The sequence below is a fragment of the Antedon mediterranea genome, chromosome 9 (genome assembly GCF_964355755.1).
Source record: "Antedon mediterranea chromosome 9, ecAntMedi1.1, whole genome shotgun sequence".
NCBI lineage: Eukaryota > Metazoa > Echinodermata > Crinoidea > Comatulida > Antedonidae > Antedon > Antedon mediterranea.
Window position 1 is genome coordinate 15,052,969 of NC_092678.1, and position 21,568 is coordinate 15,074,536.

The window sequence follows — 21,568 nt, forward strand, 5'->3', positions numbered from 1 at the left end:
TTGCATGGACCTATGAATTAGAGGTGCATGTTTATTGTATTTCTTTATATATTAGCTTTATTTTGAAGAGGTTTTAAAAACATTACTGTGAAGAGATGAGAAAACTAGACAGATTTTGACCGACCATTTTTCATATGATAAAAGTTTTTAAAATTTGTCTGAAAATGCTAAAAAATACTAAACCACCTGATTATAAATAATAATATGCCTACAATTAGCTGGAAAATTGAGAGGCTCGTTTCTTTAAGAATATCGTATATAGCCATAATAAGTGATTTTGGCCCTTTATCGGCAGAACCTCCCGTAAGGGGTCACCGCCCGTAAGCGGCCACTTTTCTAGGTCCCGAGGGTGGCCACTTACGGGAGGTTCAACTGTATTTAACAAAACAATTATCCTTAGTTACGCATAGAAACAGGTTCTAAGATAACATAAATAATACATTTTGACATAACTTGACCCAAAAAATGACCCTTTCACAAGGTCAGACATTTTCTGGGATTCAGTAGATAAGTAAATTTGGGAAAAGGTAGTAAAGCTATGTAATCAATTGTTTGTAGTCATGAAACCCCATATTAAAAATATTGTACTTAGTTACGTATAGAAACAGTTGCTACAATACACTATAGGTAAAATGTTGATGTCATTTGACCTCAATATGTAAAATTTTTTTTTTTCATGAAACTCCATATTTAATTTTTTTTTTAATATCATTTGTTACGTAAACAGGTTTAAGATAACACTAAAGGTAATTTTTTTAAACCTTTATTCAGATTCGTCAAGACTTTCTTTCTGAGATTATTAGGATTCAGTATTTAAAGTAAATTTGGCAAAAAGTAGAAATGTAAAACTATGTAGAAAAAATGTTTTTTATTTATGAAAAACCCCTTATTTTTTTTAAATTTTCGCATAGAAACAGTTACTATGGTAAAATGTTGACCTCAAAATGAATGAATTTACAAGGTCAAGTTTGTCATTAATGGAATGCAGTAGAAGTAAAATTGAGAAACATGTACAAATGCAATCAATTCTTTGTATTTATAAAAACGCAATTTTTTACGTTTTTTTTTAAATTACTTTCCTTAGTTACACATAGAAATGGTTGCTAAGGTAACACTATAGGTAAAATATGAAAATTGTTGAGAATTGTTATGAACTATCTTGTAAATTTTGATCAAATATTAATAGTTGTAGTAAAGTGGGGACCTGTCCTATTTTGCATTCTGACCCCTTTTGACCTCAAATGACCTATTTACAAGGTCAGATTTTTTGGGAGGTCTTTCTGTATCTCTTTACACAAAATAGATTTAAAAATTTATAAAAACTATTGACTCAATTATTTCCAAGTTTAACATTATTTTCCATCAACTAAATATTTCAATGCAAAATACTGTTTTTCTGGCAATTAATTGAAATAAACCTGGCAACACATTCTCCTATTTTATCTAAACTATTCGTATGACTCTAGTAGCATTATGACAAGCCATATATACATTTTATTATTGGATTAGCCATATTTAAATTGTGTTTCATGTGTTTTGTTTGTTGATATTTTGTTATATTTTTTGCATTTTTCGTATTTTCCTGCCAACACAAAACCTATGTACGAAATTTACCCCAGTGTTTTTTTCGTGATTATTGTTGACAAACCTATTGACTATCAAATTAAAAAACCTCATTGATTTAAAAACACCACTTTGGAAGTTATAGGTACGTTTATGAGGTATACTTTTATAAAAAAAATATTTTTTAAAAACACCCCTTTTTAAAATAATGGTATCAACCAAACTCCATTTTGTAATTTTTTTTTTTCTATATTAAATGGAACTCAATACATGTTGTTTACACTGCTATAAACAAAAACTGTATACTGTAAGTATTTTTGGTTAAAATAAGTATACAAGTTTGTACTTTTTCACTATAGAAAATCTGTGAAAAATGGCAAAAACATCAAAATTTGGATAATTGACCGTTGTCATGGCAACGGAGGCTAAAAATTAAAATGAATGTTGTAGATATGCTTTTTATTGAAATGTCTATTCATGGTAAAAATTTGAGAGAAATCCATTTTTTTACATCTGCCACCAAATCTTTGATTTTTACAGACAATGGCTCTTAAGTTGTGTCTACTAGGCTACTCTACTTGCTTTGATCCTAGCCCATAAGAGTAGGCTACTCTACTACTTACAGGGCTTAAAGATAGTAGCCTAGGTAGGCCTATATTACAACCCTCTCTCTGTCTACCTAGGCTAGGCCTAATTAGTTTAGGCTAGCCTAGGCCTGACTGAGGAAGGAGCCTACATGCTTCTAGGCTCCTTGCTAGCCTAGCCCCTACTAAGTACTATACTAGCCTAGCTCGGCCTAGCTAAACCTCTAAAGCTAGGCCAGCTAGAGTAGTAGAGGCCTGGCTGAGGCTAGGCCTAGTCCTAGGCCTATGCTAATAATATAATAATTATTACAATACAAGACGAACAAATGGGATCCTTACCGTGTACACATCATTTTCTGTGTGTTTAATTTTAGTAATAATAAACCGATAATGTGGATTTAAATTGTGTAGAAAGAAGAAGACGATATGAGACGTCATGACAGTTGATTTTTTTTCAAAGAACGGCGCCAGAGAGAAGTCAGCGGATCAACCTTCTTTTATTGGTTTATATCTCAAAGCATGTGATCACATGGGGCACGAGGGCGGACCATGATCAAATAATGACCTTAATAATAATAGATAGTTTGAATTTGTCTTGTATGTCTTGTATTAGTCTAGCCCGTATTTTTTGTCGAATATACGCCCCGGGGTAGTTTTGTTGAGGGACTTTTTAGGGGAAGTTTATTTGAGGGAGGTGTTTATTTACTAATTTGATTTTAGTTACTTTTTGTTTTTGTTCAGGCACTTTCAACACAAGCTTTTGCTTTTTAGAAATTGTGCCTCCTTCATAATATTGTTTTATTCATTTTAAAGATGAGAAAAAAATTGTATTGTTTTAACTATCTTTCTTCTCGTCATGAATTTTGTATTATATTATTTATTTTGTATATTATGGGCGGAATTTATTCGAAGAAGAAGGATAAATAAACGCCCGGGGCGTTTGATCGAGGGATTTTTTATTCTAAATTACGTTCCACTGTGGGTGAGAGAGGAGTTTATTCGAGGCCGGGACCAATATAAGAGCGGTAGCGATTTTTCGCATAAATGGTGTGTCGATACCAATAATACTTATTGATAGGTATAGAAGGTTAAAATTGAATTCCAGACAAGTCCAAGTTTATATTTATATAAATCATAAGGTTTTTAGTTTTTAAAGCTCCACATGTTTAGCAACCATAGGATAAATTCAACTCATGGCATATGAGTGCTAAACATGTTTAGCTAGTGACATGTTTATACACGATCTTATAGGCTAAATACGTAACCAACATGTTTTAAAGCTCCACGTGTTTAGCTGATTATCCAGCAGCTCTACATGTTTAATTGACCCATGCGTGGAGCCTATGCTTGGAGCTTTAAATTAATACAGACATAATCCTATACAGGCAAGCTAAACGCTTGCTAAACGATTGCTAAACGTGTTTATTCCTAAACATGTGGATAAATTCAACACGTATGAGACACGTTGAATGCTAAACACGTGGAGCAATACAACACATCAGTCTACACGTGTTTATATTTTAAACTGCTTGTAGGTTAAACACGTTTAAAAGCTCCACGTTGTTTTTAAAGTGTAGGACGGAAACACCCCGCTTCATGAATACTTGCGTTCAAATAAACCTACCTTAGAAATAGTAGACTATCTTAGGAAACAAGGTGCTTCAATAACAGCACAAAATAAGGTACAGTAATATAGGGTTACAGATAAGTTATTATGATTACACCTTTAACGTACGTATGATCTGCAACGGAACAATATCTTATCCACTTATTTTATATCATTACGATTGATTGAAGTTATTTAGAATTACTTGTTGCAATAATTATTTAGTAGAAAGTAAACAAGATCCTACCGTTATTGTAAGATTGGTATATCGACTATGTTTTATGTGGACATGTCATTATAAAAGAGCTGAAATTAGAATCATGACAGAAAGCAATGTTCACGTTAACCTGTATGCATAACCTACACGATTATGATTTCCTTTATTATTCTGTAAAATTACAATATAAGAGACAATTGATATAATTCGGTCTACGTTCACAGGATATGCATAAGAAAAACGTTTTATTTAATTTTCTTTGTAGGTATTGTTTATCATTATCTAACTATAATTATTTGCTGCAATACACTGTTTGTATAAACTTCATGATTATAATTTCTTGAAAGGACGGAAACACCCCGCTGCATGAATACATGCGTTCAAATGAACCTATCTTAGAAGTAGTAGACTATCTCACGAAGCAAGGTGCATCCGTAACAGCACTAAATAAGGTAATAATGGGCTAGAGATCATTTCAAAATAAGGGAATGCATAGACAATTGATATACTTCGGTCTACGTTCACAACATATGCACCAGCAAACATTTTATTTCAATTTTTGTGTGTATTATTATCATTACCTAACTATAATTATTTCCTTCAATACACTGTTTGTATAAACTTCATGATTATAATTTCTCTATAGGACGGAAACACCCCGCTGCATGAATACATGCGTTCAAATGAACCTACCTTAGAAGTAGTAGACTATCTCACGAAGCAAGGGGCATCCGTAACAGCACTAAATAAGGTAATTATATGGCTACAGATAAGTTATATGATTACACCCAACGTCGGCGAAATTATGTTTATTTATCTATTTTTGATCTCATTTAAAAATGTAATGTTTTTGTGTGATGTCACTTACAAGAATGGAATCAAAATAATCAATAAGGATACGAATGAATTATGACTGGAAGAACACGCCGCAGAATGTTCAAACGTTTCTATTCCAGTACGAATACCACTTTCAATTACAACCTAACTATCTCATATTGCATCTTGCATAACACTCAACATCTCCTTACCACAATACTAATTTTCGAATAGATTCCAATATATTCATGGTATGTGCAACTGTTATTTTTTACTTTTAATAATAAACGTTGTCATAATATTTTGTTTTCTCTATAGGACGGAAACACCCCGCTGCATGAATACATGCGTTCAAATAAACCTACTTTGGAAGTAGTAAACTATCTCAGGAAACAAGGTGCTTCAATAACAGCACAAAATAAGGTGATATAAGTCTAGAAATAATTTATATGATTACACCTATAACGTACGTATGGTCTGCGCCGCAAATATATTTTATCCACTTTATTTCATATCATAATTATTACAACTAGATGGTACGCTCGCTTCGCTCGCGTACCATCTAGGTCGTGCCCACAGATGGTTCTCGAATACATAATAATTTCAGCGTTAAAAAACTGGCGATTTCAAATGTACGTACCGCAGGACAATAATACATGTCGTTTACAGGAACGAATAAATAGACACTGTGATTTATGTACTGAACTAAAATTAGCACCCTGGGAATTACTTCCGAAAGAGAAACTTGTCACAAAATGAGACCAATTGTTTAAGTCAAATTTAAACAAACTTAATTTGTGTTTTGTATGTAACATTAGGGTTGAGGGATGGGAAAGAGGATGGGTGCAAAGAGGAACAATTTTTAAATATATTCTTTATCCATGTAGTAACGAAATATTAATTGTTTTCATGTTTTACAAATAATATAACACTAAACACCGTAAAACATTGCGATGTAATACTTTGTTGAAACTATCACCGTCCTAGTCGATTGAAATAGTATAGTACATGTAACGATACATCACTACGACGTGTATAATATGTTTATATAATGTAAAACAATTTGTGAAAACCACCCCTATTCGTGGCAAATCATAAATTCGAGTAATAAATATTAAATTATCTAACTCAACTTAATGATAGGCCTAATGGGTTTCAATTGTTTCTTAGAGCCAATTCATACTTAAGTTGGTTCCTAACCCTACCCACCAAAGTTGTTTTGCGTTTAGGGCATGTGATGCACCGTAGGCCTATCTTCTACTGGCTTTACAACGCTACTCATGCCAGTGAGGGAAGGGTGATGCTGTCATGTGGGTGGTTTAACTGCAATAATAAAGATTTGTACATAATATACGGCGACTTAAAACGCTAGCTCATTATCCGTTAACAAATATCTATATCCAACCTCTGCAGCACAGATTGAAAAAAAAATGGATCGAATTTCTGTTATGAGTATACAGTACTTGCCTTTACGACGCCTGAGGGAATAGACACTTGTGGAACAGAGATTGGAATGTTCCATTCATTTCAAATCAATACATTTGCATAAACGTATATTAAATCTATCAAAATATTATTTTTTTAAGAAAATCGGCCTGTCTTCAACATTATGATACTGTACTCGAGCTGTTCAACCGGTTTTCAGCTATTAAAAACAATTATCGTAGGAGGAGATAGGAAAATGCGAAGCCTCCTCGCATTTTTGTGGCGGGTATTTTTCAAGATGGACATCCATTAGACAGTGTATACCACGATCGGAAAACACCCCTATTTGGGGCAAATTGTTTAACCTAAATTCGTTTTAATCGTCAATAACTAATTATCTAACTTAATTTAATTAGTAAACAGGGTTACATCAGGCGGTTAAAATTAGTACCGAAAGTACGAACCAACTTTATATACCATCAAGTAAAAATTCTAAAAGTAAGGCGCGATTTACCGAATTTTGCCCTTACGTAAATTTATATATAGATTGATTGAGTTATTTAGAATGACTTGCTGCAATAATTATTGAGTAGTAATTAAACAAGATCCTACAATTATTGTGAGATTGGTATATTGAGCAATGAAATTATTAATGGTTTAAATAGTTTTATGTGGACATGTCATTATAGATTTGTTGAATTTAGAATAATGACAAAAAACAATGTTCACATTAACCTAAACTACACAATTATGATTTATTTTTTCTTTTCTTGGATTTTTCTTTACCTTTCATTAACATTTCAAAATTAAGGAATGCACAGAAAATTTATATAATTCAGTCTTCGTCCACAACATAGGCACCAGCAAAACCTTTTATTTCAATATATTTGTGTATTATTTATCATAATCTAACTATAACTATTTGCTACAATAACCTGTTTGTATAAACTCCATGATCATAATTTCTTTATAGGACTGAAACACCCCACAGCATGAACAGTCATTTGAATTATAGTTGTTTTGTTTTTTCAAAAACACATAATCCAAATTATAGCAAATTGACTACGTCGCCCATGTGCCATGCATGTACACTATATACTAGTACAAAAATGCCTTTCATTAAATGTTACTTTAAACTTAATTGGAAATACTGTTAAAAACAAAATAAATTTGTTAACATTAATTTTAAATACAATAACTTTATTGGGTGAATTAGTTCCCTTTGAAGAGACGTAGTTTATTATTGCCTGAGTTATAACCAGATTGAGGAAGCAGTTATTTTGTATGGAATGGATTTTTTACTATTTAAATTAAATAGTATATAGTGTATGGTAATGATAGTTAATTATTATCGGGCTTATCATATCTTTTTTACTTTTTTTAAGTCAAAAAAGGCGTACAATTAGTTTGGTAAATTATGTGTATTTATCTGTTTTTACCCCATTTAAAAATGTAATGTTTTGGTGTGATGTAACTTACAACAATGGCATCAAAATATTTAATAATGATACGAATGAATTATGACAGGAAGAACACGCCGCGGAATTTTCAAACGTTTCTATTCCAGTACGAATACTACTTATAACTAGAAAGTCACTCCAAAAGTGCATACATCCGCCTACTGTAAAATTCTCCTCCTCGTCGTCGTCAAAGCAAACTCTTGATCAGAGCGTGGCTTCTCTAACAGCATTCTGAAACCGTCTCCTGTCCTCTGTCATCCTACTTGCTTGCTCCATAGAGCCAAACACATCTGTTATATTATTTTCCCATTTGCATCTTGGTCCTCCTCTTCTTCTCTTCCCTGGAATTTAAGCCTCCAACACTCTCTTCTCCATTCCATCTTGCCGCTTAATGTTGCCAAAATTCTCCTACATAAGATTTCTCCGGGAAAAAAAATATATTTTTATATTTGTGTGTGTCTTAATGCTGTTTGTGATTTAGGCTAATTTCACTAAAAACATGTGTATGCGCGTTTAGTGTAATGGTTATGTAACACGCGTTTCAATTAACAATAGCTTCAGTTGACTAACAATAGAACAGCAACGCGAAAATCAAACGAGTGAATTTGAAAACAAATTGGTTTCTTAAACTACTGGCATCAACAGGTGTACATTAAATCAAATTATGTTTTAAAATTACAAATCACAAAAAAAACCATTGCGTCTTGTACAAAAATGAAGTTTGTACAATTTCAGTTTACTTGTTACTTTATTTATATTAAAATTTTGTACTTTCTTTTAACACTAGAAGGTCTGAAAAGTATATTAAAATGTGGTCCAGAATTACGACCATGGTCCCAAATGGTTCCAATATAATGGAATGGTCCTTGACCACATATATATCTGTACATTTATTTTGGTAAAGATCTTGTTACTTTTTACTTTTTGAGTAGTCCTGTTAACAAACAAACGCGATCGATTACATATACCTCCTTGGCGGAGGTAAATTACAACCTAACTATCTCATACTATTGCATCTTGCAAAAAACTCAACTTCTCCTTAACACAATACAGTACTAATTTTTGAATAATTTCCAATAATATGGTACTGATGTTTTTTACGTTTAATAATCCTTTTATAATACACTGGCCTCAAATGTTTATAATTCTATCTTATTTAGAAACAAATGTAAGTAAACTTACCAATTCGATCATTATCAAACAATTTGAAAACATTCGAAAGCACATACATTTGTCTTGGCTATACTAAAAGTAGCTTCCCAGATGACTACATCATCATGGGAATCACTCCAGAATCATCAACTTTAACCAGAATTGCGAAAATAACACATCTGACGTGTATGATGCATAGAGTGGGCTGAAATTGTTTAGTACGCGAATGACCTACATATTTAATTTACTTTTATGTTTATAGGAAGGAAAAACAGCAGTATCTATTTTAGAAGAAAATACGCAAATAGAACAAACGAAACAAATGATGATTTTAGAGTATTTTGACAGTAAGTTAAAAATATTATATTAAATTATTAGAACTCGTCACTTTGACGAGTTCGAGTTATCCGTGGACACGCCACATCCACATACGTTAAACAATATAAACGTCGACAAATATTATGCCATCCTATGACATGAATTATGTTATATGTTTAGAGTGTTGAATGGTACCTATATCATTAAGGTATTATAACACTATTTACAAAATACACTGTATATGTTATATACAGTGTAGCATATATGAAAGTTTTAACATGATTGCGTCATCAAACAACATGAAATACGTAGATAGCAATTTTTGAAGGAAATTATCATAGCAAAAGCATAACAACGTGTTGAAGAAAGTTGGATACGTAGAATATTGAAGCGCACTCTTTTAAATGTCACGAACTATGACGCAAAATATGAAAATACGACTTTTATAATTCAACCATATGACCATATGGCCATATGATGACGTCACACTATCCGATGGACATAATTTGTACATGAATTCGTATCTACAATTCAACTGCTTCCAGAAAAACTTTTGATCATGAGGAGTTATAACATATTGCAATTTATTGGAATGTTGAAAATAAATGACCAAAGTTATTCCCGCTTTTGCACATGCTGACGTCATCCCAATTTTTAAAATGGTAAAAGATGCGAAAGATAATTGATTGACCTACATAATATACAATTATGGGGGGAAATGGAATACGGATAAGTGGAGATGCGCTCTTTTAAATGTGATGAGCTATGGCAAAAGTGGGTTGCCCCCACAAAAGAGAGAAAAAAAAGCTATGACGAAAGAGACAAACATTCTATATTTTATATTCGAGTGGCCATACGATGACGTCACAATGTCATGTTAGCCATATTGATACATTATTCGATATCTAAAACTTATCAACTTCCAGAATATGTAATTTGTTTAGAATCTAGGGCTGTTTAAAAAAAAGCATAATTTTGACACATTTTTTAACTTTTTCATCAAAAACGCGCGCAAATTGTCCAATTCGACGTGCTCGTATGACGTGATTTTAAGTCGAATTTTTTTTTAAGTTGGTAAAATTACTAGAAAAGGCTGGAAAAACATAAATCACACGAAAAAAGATGTTTTTAGGGAACACATTTGGACGCACGTGGAAATTTTAGACATGCCTAAAATTACATGAAACGCGTAGAAATATGATTAGAAATTGATTTTTTGCATTTCAAATTTGTAAACGCGTGTACGCTCGTAACTTTTTGTGGAAAATGCCATTTTTAACTAAGTAAACTAAATTAAAGTTGATTAAACTTTAAAGCGAAATGTTCTCGATATTAGCAATACACATTTGAATTTTAAAAACAAATGTAATTCATACATTACATTTTACATATAACCATGAATGCGAAAATCGAAATAATACCTGTATGTTATGCGTATTTTTAATTATTTAAAATCAGAACTGCTAGTTCCTCCAGAAATATTTGCCATGGGTAAAGAGGCTATTAAGATATATAAAGATGAATTGAAAGATGGTAAAATTGCAGTTGTGAATTCAAGATGTATGTTTCTTGGGAAGGAAGGCGCTGGTAAGACAAGCTGCGTAAAGTCCATGCTTAGAGAGAGGTAAAAAAAAATACAATTGGTACAAATATGTGTTAACATAAGCTAATATTATTAGGCCTAATCAATTATTTCAACGTAAATGCATACGGGTAATATGTTGACTATTGGTTGCCTCTCTTGGATTTGTATAATCTAAATCTTTTTAAAATTGATTTGTATCAGCTAGTTTGATAATTTCACTTTGTTAAACTTAAATGCTGGATGTAATGGATTAAAAATATTTAAGGAATTTTGTTTCAACTTCAACGTACATGTTTACAATAGATTCAACCCCAAAGAACCATCGACAGATGGTATAGTTACAGCTACCGTGTTTAAAGCAACTGGAGAGAGTAAATGGAAGAATATTAAAGTTGAAAACGGTAAAGATAATTTGATTACCAAAACTGTAAATGTTTGTGTTACTTTCTTTATAATCTATATCTATATTACTTTAACATTGATAAACTCTGTATCAGGAATAGACACCGCGTTGTGTGAAGGCTTAAATGACTGACATCACATAGTAATAGGCATGATATATGTTAAAATTAACTCCGTCTTTCTGATAAACTTTAAACAACATCTTTGCATACAATCTTCATTTTTTACCAATTAGTTTATTTGTACAGATTCTGAGCTAACCAAGAAAATGCGTGAAAATGCATTAGCAAAAAAAGTTGACAAAGAGTTAAAACAGGGTATGTACAGCAACAATAATGGAAGCTTGTTAACATTTGAATGTATTCACCTTTCATTTATCAATTATGATAAACGAAACTGTAGATTAATGATTGGATATTAAGGAATAAAACCTAGACGATAGTATAAAAATGGTGAACTTTAACAGTTTTATTTAGGATTACCAAAAGGTAAAAAAAACCACATGATTAATATCAATTTAAAATCATGACATTAAAAAAACGTGACATTAAAATTAAAAAACAAGACATAAAAAAAAAATAGAAATGAAAAGTACTGGCAATAGTAAATCATAGGATAGTATTTAAAAAAAACTTGACATAATATAAAGAGGGTAAAATAGATTCACACTGATGGGTAATGTTTCTCGAAACATGTATGTAGGTGTCTACAACCAAATATGATACCTCCTCCCCCCCCCCCAAACAAAAATGTCTATCTAATTAACATTTAATGAAAAGAAGCATTCCTGAAAAACTGGACAGCGATCAAATTCTTTTTGTTTACATGTGTTTTTGTTTATCCTGCAGTAGATAGCAATGAAAACCGGAGCCTCTGGAACAAATTCGAAGATTTTATAAGAAGTAAAATAGGAAGTGATGATTCAGAGAATATTCCAAATGAAATAACTAGCATATGGGACTACGCTGGTCAATTGGACTACTACATAACGCATAGGGTGTGCTTATCAATATGTTAATTATTAATATAAGTAGTATTATTAAAGTATGTAAATAGGATGTACATTGCATTTGACATTATCCCTAAAATTAATAGGCAGGCGTAATATCGATATTACCGTTACCGTAATTGTATATTCCATACAAACGTATTAAATTGAAAAATTATTTGCGGTGATGGCTATCTATATTAACATTTTCTGCGGTAACGTAAACATCCCCTTATAGTTTCAGTATGAATAATTCTTCATTATTATATTATATCGTGTGCCAACACAAGCTTAATGACAAACACATGTACATTTTATGACATCTTTTTAACTATTTAACAATGCTGTTATAATATTGCGTTACGTAAATCTTGCTGTCCGTATCTTTCACAACGTACTTGCGTTTTTTGCACTGCAATAAAACGAATATAGCTAGCATTATCTTTTTAACATTACATAAGATAACATTTACCAATCAACCATTTATATATTTATCATTAATACATTTGAGGTATATTCTAATTATTATTTTGGCAATTGGAGCATTTTTCATTTAATTGTTGTAAACATAATCGGACCGTCCATAGGTGCCAAATAGTTCATAGACCACCATGCACATACCATAAAAAAGATTCTGTTTTAGTAAACATTTCAAATTAAAAGTGAATTTGAAACAACCTACATGTGTATAGCGTTAGTATTATTACCCACAAGTTGTCCTCCATACAGGTAGAGAATGCTCCAGCCGCCAAAATGATGTTCCAAAAAGTGTTATATACATCAATTACAATGTGTTTTGTTTTCAGTTTTTCCTCACAAATACAGCATCGTACTGCATTGCGTTTAGTGCTTTGGATAAATTAGACGAACTAGCTAAAGGACGAGATCCAGCATTGGTAAGTTCACCAAGTACTGTACGTAATATTATGCTCATTTTATCAAAATCTAATATTAGAATATTGTTTATAATTGACGTTGACTATATAAAATAATACAGTATAATTTTATCCTTTTAAAATCTATATTACATTTCATTTTAGGGTCCGTTAGGAATGACTAATTTGGACATAATTCTGTTCTGGGTAAGGTCAGTATATGAACATACTGTGGTACAACATGCTTCAGGAAACACCATTTCAATTGATGGCAAAGTGATAAAGTCGCCTCCCATCAGTTTGGTTGCTACTCATATAGACAAATTGCCAGGGACAAAATCAGAAAAGCTGAAAGAGGTAATAGCCACAATAAATTAATGAAATATAAAGATTTATGAATATATATTGATTACTTCGGTCTATTAGTTTATAACAGTGTTTTACTGAAGTATTAGTATGTAAAAACATAATTAATATAATATGAAGAGCAATGGTCATAACGTTGAGTATTACAAGATACACAGATAAGATGTAAAATAGAATAAATATTACACTATTATCAAAAATAATATTCCTGGTTTTTTTTTTTTGGGAGAATTACAAATGTTGTATACATTTATGAGTTCTTAGAAATCATCAATATAACTGTTATGCGTTTGGATAACGGTTTCCCAAGAAAATGGAAATAATCAGCACACATCTATCACATAGTGGGTGAGTGGCCGAGCGGTTAAGACAGTGGAACCGTAATCACGTAGCCATAACATCGGCAGAGGTTCGAGGCTTACTCACTCCATGGTTCTGGTGGTAGAACGAGTCTTCTCGGATAAGGACTATAAACGTAGGTCCAGTGTACACAACTTGCTCGTGTGCACTTTAAAGAACCTAGTACATCTTTCGAGACGAGTAGGGGGTTACCCCGGTGTATTAGTACATCACAGCCACTGATCACCAACTGGGCCCTCTGGGAGACCAGTCTTTGACTGAAGAGGTAACCCAGTATAAATATATATTTCAATCAATCATCAATAGAAATAATAATATCAGAAGAGTGTAATTAAGTTTTGATCAGTGCCGGAATTAGTGCTTCAACAATCAACAACGTGTATAATGATAAAGATAAGATAATTATATGTGTTTAAATGAATGTTTTGTGTTGCATGCTATGCACCAAAATGTCAACAGTTTTTTGACACTAAGATACGTCTGAAACAATAATACACATACATCAAATATACATTGCAATCAACATCACATCCGAGAAAAATAGCCCTATAGAATATAAACTATGTAAGAGGGTGTAGGCGGGAGGGTAGATTGAATGTCTTTCTTACAAAATGTGGATGTCTGAACCTCGTGGCGACCAAATTGAAGAGGTTAAAATTACGCCCTCTCTAGTTTCAAAATAGAATTGTGTTCGACTGACACTATTCTTATTTTTATTTGCCGAATTTGCTCTTATGCATCAAAGTGTTCTTAGACTCATCAACTTTATACATTTCAAGTTAAGCCAACAATGTTTTCTTTAGCTTGATTAGTGTGTGTCCGAAAATATTTCTTTCTCACAAAGTGTTTCAATTCAATCGTAGTAATGAACCAGTAGATGCTTATTCAAAATGAATCGTGCACGATACCCCGTAACCGTATTATACTGTATTCGCACACCACAACCAAACGGTTGCATTAAGATAAATTTAGAGTTTATTTTAATATTGATACGACCGTGGTTGTAGGCATAGTGTGTATCAACATAGGACATACCACGTAATATCAGTTATCTAGCTTCGTATCATCTGGACAGCTATGCATATATTGTACATGTACAAACGATTTCCTAATTAAAAATAGTACTCCACTGAAACAACATTAAACATTGAATCTTATAAATTTGATAGACTTTAGCAATAGGCATAGTTGGCAACATTAAACACACATTGCAATATATTAAATTAAAATTATTAATTTTTTATAAACGTAAACTGTAACAATATTAATACATGTACTGTCATTTTTTGAAGGTTCAGAATATGTATAAGACCATTTTTGCTAAAATGGAAAGAATGGAATATGCCGAGCATGTAGATCGTGAAATGTACATGGTCAACAACACGGTGAAATCACACGAAGGTATTGAGAAACTTAAGAGGAACGTTGTTAGATACATGAATGTAATAGGGGCGAAGGTCATTCCTCTAAAGTGGCTTGATTTTCAGGAAAGATTGCAAGAAATTGGAAAAACAAGACTATGCATTTCATTTAATGAGGTAAATTTTGATTGTGCTTTCGTAACAGCAGTACCCGTGTCGTGTTCATACAATTGTCACGTGTATGTGTGCAAAGTATTTAATAGTAGTTAGGTACGCCTAATCTGAGCTTTACAAAAAAAAGCGATAATAATATCCAAAGATACTGGAATTGAGTGTCGGTTCTTTTAATCTTCCATTTCCCTCTTGTTGGTGAGTTCATTGTTATGCAAATCACGTGTTCGCGAGTGCTCGAGATAATCCGACTCAGAGACTGCGTCGCGATATCAAGTTTGTTAGATGGTAGTGTGTGGTAGTGGCTTACTAATACCTTCAGTATTTGAGAGATTCGCATTCCTCTAAAAGAAACTGTAGAAAAAACAATGTAGTTTTAGTATGATATTTTTTGTGTGTTCTGATTTACAATTTATTTAAAAAAAGGGATTTTTAACAAGTGATTGTTTACTTATGTTATAGGCTTCCAAATACACTCCTTAAATTGTATCACATTTGAAAACAAAATCTCTACCGCATTAATGATATTGTATCACATATCAAATTAATAGCTAAATATGTAGGTTTGTGTCTGCATGTATTAATTTTTAATTCAATTCTTTTAATTTGAAAAAAATACACTACGTATTCATTTTATTCAATATTATTATTATATATTTATGCCCAATTTCGTTTCGCTTAAGCTCATTGCCGATGTTGGTCACCGCGTCACCGAGCGTCATTATAACATACAATAATTATATTAACGTAAAACATTTACGGCACCATAATAACACAATAAACTATTCATTGTTTTTGCGAAAAAAAGATTAAAATAATATACAAATAATATATCATACACTTACAATGCTGTTACCATTAAACAGATTATATGTGACAACCGAATATCCACGAATCATCATCATACATCCAAATACAGAAATTGATACAATATGAGCCGTATAAAAAAATATAAACTAATTAACTAACTAATGCTTAAATCAATATAATCTAATGATTATGTTAAAATAAGCCTTGTGGGTTATTATTATTATTATTATAATATCACTAATTGTCTAACTTAATTTAATTAGTAAACAAGGTTACATCAGGTGGTTAAAATCAGTACCGAAAGTACGAACCAACTTTATATACCATCGAGTAAAAATTCTAAAAGTAAGGCGTGATTTACCGAATAATTTTGCCCTTACGTAAATGTATATATAGATAATGAATACAATTGTAGTTTGTTATCACAATGTTTATATTTACTTATTCGTCAATATAATAGTAAAAAATCGTTTTATTAAAATGTACATTTGTATTAGGCTTCTCGAATTTGCACTGAATGTGGAATTGCCGAAGAAGCGATCATCGTTGCCATAAGGTATATGAATGACATTGGAAAGATTATGTATTCCAATAAAGACGAGAAATTAAAGAAGACAGTAATAACTAATCTCCACACGATGATACAGATGTTGACAATTGTAATCACAGTATTTCCACCACATATTGAAGATGTAAGTAGACAAATCATAATAATTATCATAGTATTAGAATGAGAAAAAAAATACATAAAATGTAATTTCTATTTTGCTGACAACTGGAGTCTTCAATTGTGAAGCAATTTGTAGTAATTATTGTGTATACTTACTTACTTATTTGTAAATAGAAGAAAATGAAGACGCTATGGAAAAGACTTGACGAAGAAGGTATTCTTGAGGAAAAGTTACTACGTTATTTGTGGACAACTCAAACCCAAGATCACTTCGAAATCTTCATTGAAGTGATGAGGGTGTTTCGGTTGCTCTATGAGAAGAAGAGTGTAAGTATTATGTGCATCAATTGATAATTATAAGATATTATTCTCTCTCATCAATATTGTGTAATCACCAATGTTTATAATAACAGGTACAAGAAGGTAACCGTGAATTCTTGGTTCCATGTCAGATGAAAGTTTATACAAATACTAGTCTAGAAGTGACAAAAGATGACATGCAGATGGTATCCATTTACCTGACTCCGAAAGACTTTCTTCCTGAGGCTGTGTACCACACTTTAGTTGTTGCATTTCTTGAATTGATGACGGGTACAGATAGTGATGATTCACAAGTGTTCCGGAATCGTAGTGATTTTGAATTTAAAGATCACAAAGTCAGTTTAGGTGCCGTACAAATTAAGCGTGAAAATGAAAAACCACACGCAATTAAGGTAGGACAATAAAAGTTAAATATCTCACTATTTTTGTAGCATATACATAAATACTAGATCAATAGAATATATGGTCTATTTATTACTTATGGTATCGTATATGATTGCATAACGCATCTTGCACTACGCACCTATACCTACCAACTTAACATATCTATTATAGTAATGTTTACAATAACACAAATCAACCAACAAAATTATCAAATGATGTTTACACATCTTTAATAAAAAAAAAGAAAAGATTGATCAACAAACATTTACTTTTTTTTATTACTTAATAGCTTCAAATATATCGTAGGAAAGAACAGAGTTATGACACAGAAGTTGGTGGCGCCAAACCAAAGAAACGACAACTGCAACCGAGTGTTTGTATGAAGGTAATTATTATTATGCGTGACATAAACACTTCCAAACAAAATGTAGTGTAAATTAAATGATTTAATTTTTAATTATTTAATTAAATATTTTACACCCCTTCCATGTGTTCAGGTACTAAGTTACTTGAAGGATCAACTACAAACCGTATGCAACATATACGAAGGTAGTGGTTACAAACTACGTGTGGTATGCGATGCTTGTAATCCAAAGGAACATCACTTAGTTGACCTTGAAAAGTGTTTGAAGAATGATGTAGTTCCATGTGGAACCGATACGTCTATGAATACAGCTCATATCAAGCGATATTTTTCTAAAGGTAAGTTTTTTCTGTTTATGTTCCTTGTCAATTTAATTACTTCATCTTAATTAAATCTCCATCCTTTTCATCATCTTTATTCGTCATTACCAATGATATATATCAACAAATAACGTTTGGAACTTAAGAGTCTTAGCAAAAGAGTCTATAGCTATATTGCTATTGATTACAACTTCTTCACTTGGGTCCGTGAGAGCTAATCTGTCACTAAACATTTGTAAGCAGTTAGATAATTGAAATAATAATACTAAATTTATTGAAATCCAATATACAATACAAAATTACAATTAATTACTATACAATAATTATTCACACATTTTAAATTAATATTGGTAAATTGTCTTAACTAACTCTTAACTATGTAATAAAACTAAGCAAAATTCAGCGATTTCTACAAAACAAATGTTGAGTGGACTGTTAGGAATGAACCTCTTATATTTTTAAGAAAATAAAAGACACATTGCTTCTAATTTTCTTATTTTTGGGTAAAATCACTGATTAACAATAAATCGAGAGATGAAAAAATCCTCTGCCATCCAATCTGGCTCTTGAAAATAGAGTCTGCTCCGGTTGATTACTATATAGTCCAGTATTAAACAGCACACGCATTTTACTTGTCTTGCTGCCAATGTAAATGCCATGTTTGTTTCTGAACATGACTTGATACGGCGTAATATCATTTTACTACAATAATTCATGTTAATTTTATTATTATTTATTTATTATTATATGTTAATTTATTGAAACATACAGTAATTTATATTATTATTTTTTCTCGTTTCTATTACAAATAATACTAACCATGTATCTATAATATTTGTGGGCACATATAATATACTAGCAGTAGTGTAAACTAGCTTGGAAAGTTTTAATTTCATTATTTTACCAAAATACATTTCTTTTTTCCCAAGCTTTTAACACCTTTTTTAATTTGTTGATCTTCTCACCTCAATTATTTTTGTGGCATTTCTTGTTATTGTAATCAAACAAAGTACCAAATAATGTACAGGGTCATCAACTCACTGTATTCTAAATGATTCACAAAACATAATGTTTTGAAGATCCACAATCATTTGATTTTCATTTTGGTTGAAAGTATGTATATGTTTCAAGAAATTAAAAACGAGGAATAAAATTAACATGAATTACTGTAGTAAAATGATATTACGCCGTATCATGTCATGTTCAGAAACATGAATGGAATTTACATTTGCGACGACCCAGGGCACTTAAAAAGTAACGGAAAAAATGTAATGGAAGGGTAGTAGTAGACAAGTAAATGCAGGTTCTGTTTATTGTCCCTTGTCATATAGGCCTACTGGACAATATAGTAATCAACAGGAGCAGATACTCTATTAGAAGAGCCAGATTGCGTTATACAAGCACCAATTTATGTTAATCAGTGATTTTAAGGAACATAAACAAACAAAAAAACCTTACAAAACCAGTCTACTTCATTTAAATAAGTTTCAATATTTTTTTTTATCTCCAACCGAAAGTATCTTATCGTCAGCTAACTTAGCAATTTAATCTCCTGTAGTTTCTATCCAAATTTAGATTTAACTAAACATAATAATAGCTTGCCTGCTAGTAATAACAACTGTCTTAGTAAAGGTTTATGAGAGATAATCTGAAACAAACATTTTGTGTTTTTAAAAATTAAAAATAATATGTATAATTAATATTATGCTAAGCCAAAAAATAAATCTGAAATATTAGCTATACACGCGTTGATAATAGTAAAGGTGTAGTCGAATGAAAGAAATACAAGTAATTGCTAAATGATGGTATTATTACATAATTTACCGACCCGTTTTATATTCATGAAATTTGCTAATATACCTAAAATCTAGATGTTTGTAATGGACCATATGTATATCATATTATCATTTTTGTTTTTTTTTTTCTTTCTACGTTTGTGTTAATTTTACTATTGGAGTTCTATATGTTTTAAAGCATATTTTGGAAAATGGCGTTAATTTCTAAATTGTTGTGTGTTAATGTTTACGTTTTTCGTGCGTTGATTTTACGAGTTGCGTTGTGGCCCTACATACTCTCACCTTATAAACATACATATTGTTTTACTAATAGAACTCTACATATTATAAAGCTTATTTTGTTAGAAAACTGTTTTACGAATTGAGTTTTTTTCAATTTTTTTTACTTTTGCATTGATTTTACGATTTATAAATAAATATTATGTATTGTTTTTCTGATATTGATTTTTGACAATATGAATTGTATTTGTTACAGGTGTTGTTGGAGCATCAAGTTCATATCCAGGTATGTTAAGTTCTGTCTACACTATCAAACTTTATGTGACAAAAAAAAAGTGATGTGCCCATATATGGACCATATTTAAGCATATCGCTACCCTCTTTCGGAACATCACACTTTTTTTGTCAAACTAGTTTGATAGTGTAGACAGAGGTTTAGGTTTGTTGGTTGTAGTGGTTTAGATTAGTGGATATTAATTACAATGCACTACAGTCGAACTCACTGTCGCTCATTGATAGAACAGAGAACTGTAAATATGAGTGAAGTGAATTTTACGTTTAACAATTGATAACATTCGGTGCCATGTTTAAAACATTTATATAAAGTAACCTCTCATTTGTATACTTGTTAGGCCATGGAAACGAAATTGATGGTTATGATAATGAAAGAATGATCTAGAGTCACATAAAAGTATGCACAATAATAAATGTTCACTATAAAGTGTACAGTGTACAAGGATACTGAGTGGTGTTTCATTACTTTATATTATAATCACAATCTTATAGCAAATGACAACAGTGATTATAATCATGTTAACCTATTATGCTGAATTGATTACATATTGTAAAATTGCTTTATTTAACCATGTAGATCTTTCGGAAGATGAGTTTAAACAGTTAATTACAGAATTTGCACAATGGTATGATGAACGTGGACTCCTTAACAGACTGAAAGTTCTGTTCAAAGAAATGCTAGGCGACTTTGAAGCGTTGAATAGAGTTACCAGTACATTCGACCTGTTAGCACTGTTAACTGATTCTGGGCTGTTGAGTCGACAAAAAATGTCTGTACTGTATGATACAATACAGATAACTAAACAAAATGGCTTTGAGGACATGGTTAAAAATAAGCTTCCTTTTTTCCAAAGTTTTAAGACCCAAACTACATTGTCATTTTCACCACATACCATAAATCTGTTTAATCTGGGAAAAAGTCTCAGTGACTTAGATATGAAAACTCTTGATGGACGTTTCAACTTCCCTGTTCTTAAGAAGTATGACGACAGGTGGAGTTTGATTTTGGATTTGGAATCACGAGGGTTGCTAAGTGAAGATAAACTTGAATCAGTTGAGAAGGACGTTTTGAAAAGATGAAATGAAATTAAGCTGACTTGCGGTGGTCTACATTTCACCACTACTGCAATCAATGTACCTA

At 31.5% G+C, this 21,568-nt stretch overlaps 2 protein-coding genes across 2 annotated transcripts; both read left to right on the forward strand.

Moving 5' to 3' along the window:
• The first annotated feature begins 13,151 nt into the window (after nt 1–13,151).
• Nucleotides 13,152–16,935, forward strand: LOC140058219 (uncharacterized). The gene is made up of 4 exons (XM_072103783.1): nt 13,152–13,348; nt 15,010–15,255; nt 16,557–16,755; nt 16,904–16,935. Exons 1-4 carry the CDS (start codon nt 13,169–13,171, stop codon nt 16,933–16,935), a joined length of 657 nt encoding a protein of 218 aa, XP_071959884.1. The 5' UTR covers nt 13,152–13,168.
• A 348-nt stretch (nt 16,936–17,283) lies between these two features.
• Nucleotides 17,284–21,568, forward strand: LOC140058220 (uncharacterized). The gene is made up of 5 exons (XM_072103784.1): nt 17,284–17,442; nt 17,724–17,819; nt 17,932–18,136; nt 20,390–20,419; nt 21,005–21,568. The coding sequence occupies exons 1-5, from the start codon at nt 17,314–17,316 to the stop codon at nt 21,505–21,507; spliced, it is 963 nt and encodes a 320-aa protein (XP_071959885.1). The 5' UTR covers nt 17,284–17,313; the 3' UTR covers nt 21,508–21,568.

Bases quoted from the DNA above. Each gene is read 5' to 3' on its own strand.
- LOC140058219 (XM_072103783.1), top strand. From the start codon at position 13,169: ATGACTAATTTGGACATAATTCTGTTCTGGGTAAGGTCAGTATATGAA. The intron at 13,349-15,009 runs GTAATAGCCACA...CATTTTTTGAAG, and splicing joins AATCAGAAAAGCTGAAAGAG to GTTCAGAATATGTATAAGAC. The intron at 16,756-16,903 runs GTAGACAAATCA...ATTTGTAAATAG, and splicing joins ACCACATATTGAAGATGTAA to AAGAAAATGAAGACGCTATG.
- LOC140058220 (XM_072103784.1), top strand. From the start codon at position 17,314: ATGACGGGTACAGATAGTGATGATTCACAAGTGTTCCGGAATCGTAGT. The intron at 17,820-17,931 runs GTAATTATTATT...CCATGTGTTCAG, and splicing joins AACCGAGTGTTTGTATGAAG to GTACTAAGTTACTTGAAGGA. The intron at 18,137-20,389 runs GTAAGTTTTTTC...TATTTGTTACAG, and splicing joins CAAGCGATATTTTTCTAAAG to GTGTTGTTGGAGCATCAAGT.